Here is a 2,336-nt window from a genome sequence, read left to right on the forward strand (position 1 = left end):
CCGTTCTTCCTCACAAAAGAGCATTTCTTAATCATTAGTTTTAAACCATTTTATGACCTTCGTTCTGTTGCAAATCTAACAATAGTCTCCACAGCTATATAAAAGGGTTCTAAGTAAGTAAATATTGGAGTTACACACAGGACTAGTTTCTTTAGTTAATTTGTACATATCTGGTTTTATACTGACTTAAATAGAAGTGCTGAATCATAGGGGAAGATGAAAAAAAAAATCACTTCTGTGATGTCTGTGTTCACTCCCAGGTCTGTATTATATTCAGTGATTTTGGAAAAATGCAGAGTGTTTGCAATCTGCTCATTGAAAAATTAGGAACCTCTGTTACCATTGGTCCACCTCATTTCTACCATACACCAGAAGCTGTAGACACCCTTCGGTAAGTTCTCTCTCATGCCTCAAAATTTACAGCCTCAGGTAAAAGTTAATATGAATACATAATTTTAAACTGTTTGTAACAGGAGCAAGTAGTTTCCTCCATATCTATTAAACTTTATGCTCAAAGATTTCAGTATTTTTTTTAAATATAAATTAATGCCGTTTATACTGGAAGATCCAGCTTGTCCATTCTACAGTATCCCTGTGCAAAAGCAGCATGTAATAAAAACCTGATTTCCATTGGAAGTGTAATCCACTGTGGTTATTGGGTCAACAGGATTTGACTTCAATTACATCAGCAAGTGTGGATTTAATTTGTATTTATTCATGAAGGTAGGAGTGTGCTCTCTGATGCTGATCATTCTCGGTACCCTTGCCAATTCCCATTACTCTTGGCTAATGATGTGGTCTCAAAAGAACCATGTGTGGTGCTCACTCAGCATCAAAACCTGGAGCTCGTGGTCTTGGCAGTTTAGACGTTAGCTATTCAAAGTCCTGCTTCTCCCATTAGCGTTGTGGGGGCAGAGGGAGGTAAGTATAGTCTTGGTTTGGGTTTTGCCTCATCAAAGAAAAGGATCATGCCTGGTCGAAGAAGCAAGCTCCACTAGCTGCTGCTGGCCGTTCTGGAGATGTCAGAAGTGTATCTCAAAGGAATCTGCGCAGGATTCTGGACACCAGGCCAGTGAGGTTAAATGGGTGCCAGCATGTCTGACAGCTGGGCCACCCCAGTTCCCAGAGCGAGGGTCGAGCTCTTGCTCTGCGCCTCACAGCGCAGATGCCTGCAGCGTATGGGTGTTAGAAGTGCTTGGTCGTCGCTGATGAGGATGATGATATTTTCTCTGCACACACCACCCAGACTCCTAAACTGTCACCCAAAAGCTGGGGGAAGGTGCAGCTACAAAAGACATTAAAAAACCCCAAACAGCCCAAACCAAAAAAAAACACCCCAAAACTTGGCAGGAATACTTGTGTATCAGTTGTCCCTGTGTGGTTTTTGTGCTGCTTTTTCTACCTCTCAGCCGTCAAGTATGTGTTGCTGCTGTTGGAAACACACGGCGGAAAGCTCAAGAAGTCTGTCAGCTGTTTGGCCAGTCCTTGGGAAAACCCTTACTAATAAGAGAAGAAGAAACAAAAGAATGGGGAGGCCACATAGACGGTCCTCTGACAAACTCCCCAGATTTACTGACTCTGCAGGAAAGAATCCAGAACGCTACTGCTTATGCTTCTTGCAGAGTGTTTGCTGTCTTTGAGATAAAGGGGAAGGAAAACAGAAGAAAAAAGCTGCTCTAGAAACTTTCAAATCCTACACGTTTTCATAATAAAATTCTTATGCTTTCTCCTTGTTGTGTTTTATTTTAGTCTCGTGGTAGCAAGTAGTGAGCCAAAGGTTTCTTGACATACCTGTCCAGGCACAAAAAAGTAGATTTGCTGATCCTTTGCATGTATCATTTGAAAGCAGCTCAGTGCATGCTTCTGTAGAGACAGCAGTCAAAATATTGCAGGATTTGCTTGCTACAGCCTTCCCCAGATATATTTCAGTTCCTCTTGGCCTTTACTTAGCCCTATCCCCTAAAATTAAAGTTATGATTAATTCTGAAAGTACAGTTCTTAACTATCTAGTTTCTTCCTCTTCTGCCTGTAAAAAGGCAAGATATTTGATGTGCAAAACCTTTGGTACTTCCTGAAACCTTTCCTCCCAAAGCTGGAATGCAACCAGTCCCTGTCCCAGGTCATGGTAAACTGAACGTGCCATGTGTTCACTTCTAACAACAGGGAAAGTACAACATAGAACAGGTTCAGGAATGGTTTATTTTGTCACAGGGAAAAAAATACACACTAGTTTTATCCTGGTGTCTATTTGTTCAAGTTCAGAAATTGGTGGCCTGGATGCACATGACATGTACAAATGCTTCAGCACTTCAGTCATGAGGATAGATTTTTTTCAA

The 2,336-nt window shown here is 41.4% G+C and overlaps 1 protein-coding gene across 1 annotated transcript in view; it reads left to right on the forward strand.

The window, feature by feature from the left end:
• The window catches only part of IRAK1BP1 (interleukin-1 receptor-associated kinase 1 binding protein 1), a gene marked incomplete at its 5' end in the record, with an annotated part of 5,726 nt that extends 3,998 nt beyond the window's left edge, over positions 1–1,728 (forward strand). The window contains 2 exons of the mRNA XM_008940743.1: positions 261–391; positions 1,410–1,728. Coding sequence (XP_008938991.1) covers positions 261–391; positions 1,410–1,680 — 402 coding nt within the window. The remainder of the gene's footprint in view (positions 1–260; positions 392–1,409) is intronic.
• Between the last annotated feature and the right edge of the window lie 608 nt (positions 1,729–2,336).

Source organism: Merops nubicus, unplaced genomic scaffold, assembly GCF_000691845.1.
Source record: "Merops nubicus isolate BGI_N331 unplaced genomic scaffold, ASM69184v1 scaffold52915, whole genome shotgun sequence".
Lineage (NCBI taxonomy): Eukaryota > Metazoa > Chordata > Aves > Coraciiformes > Meropidae > Merops > Merops nubicus.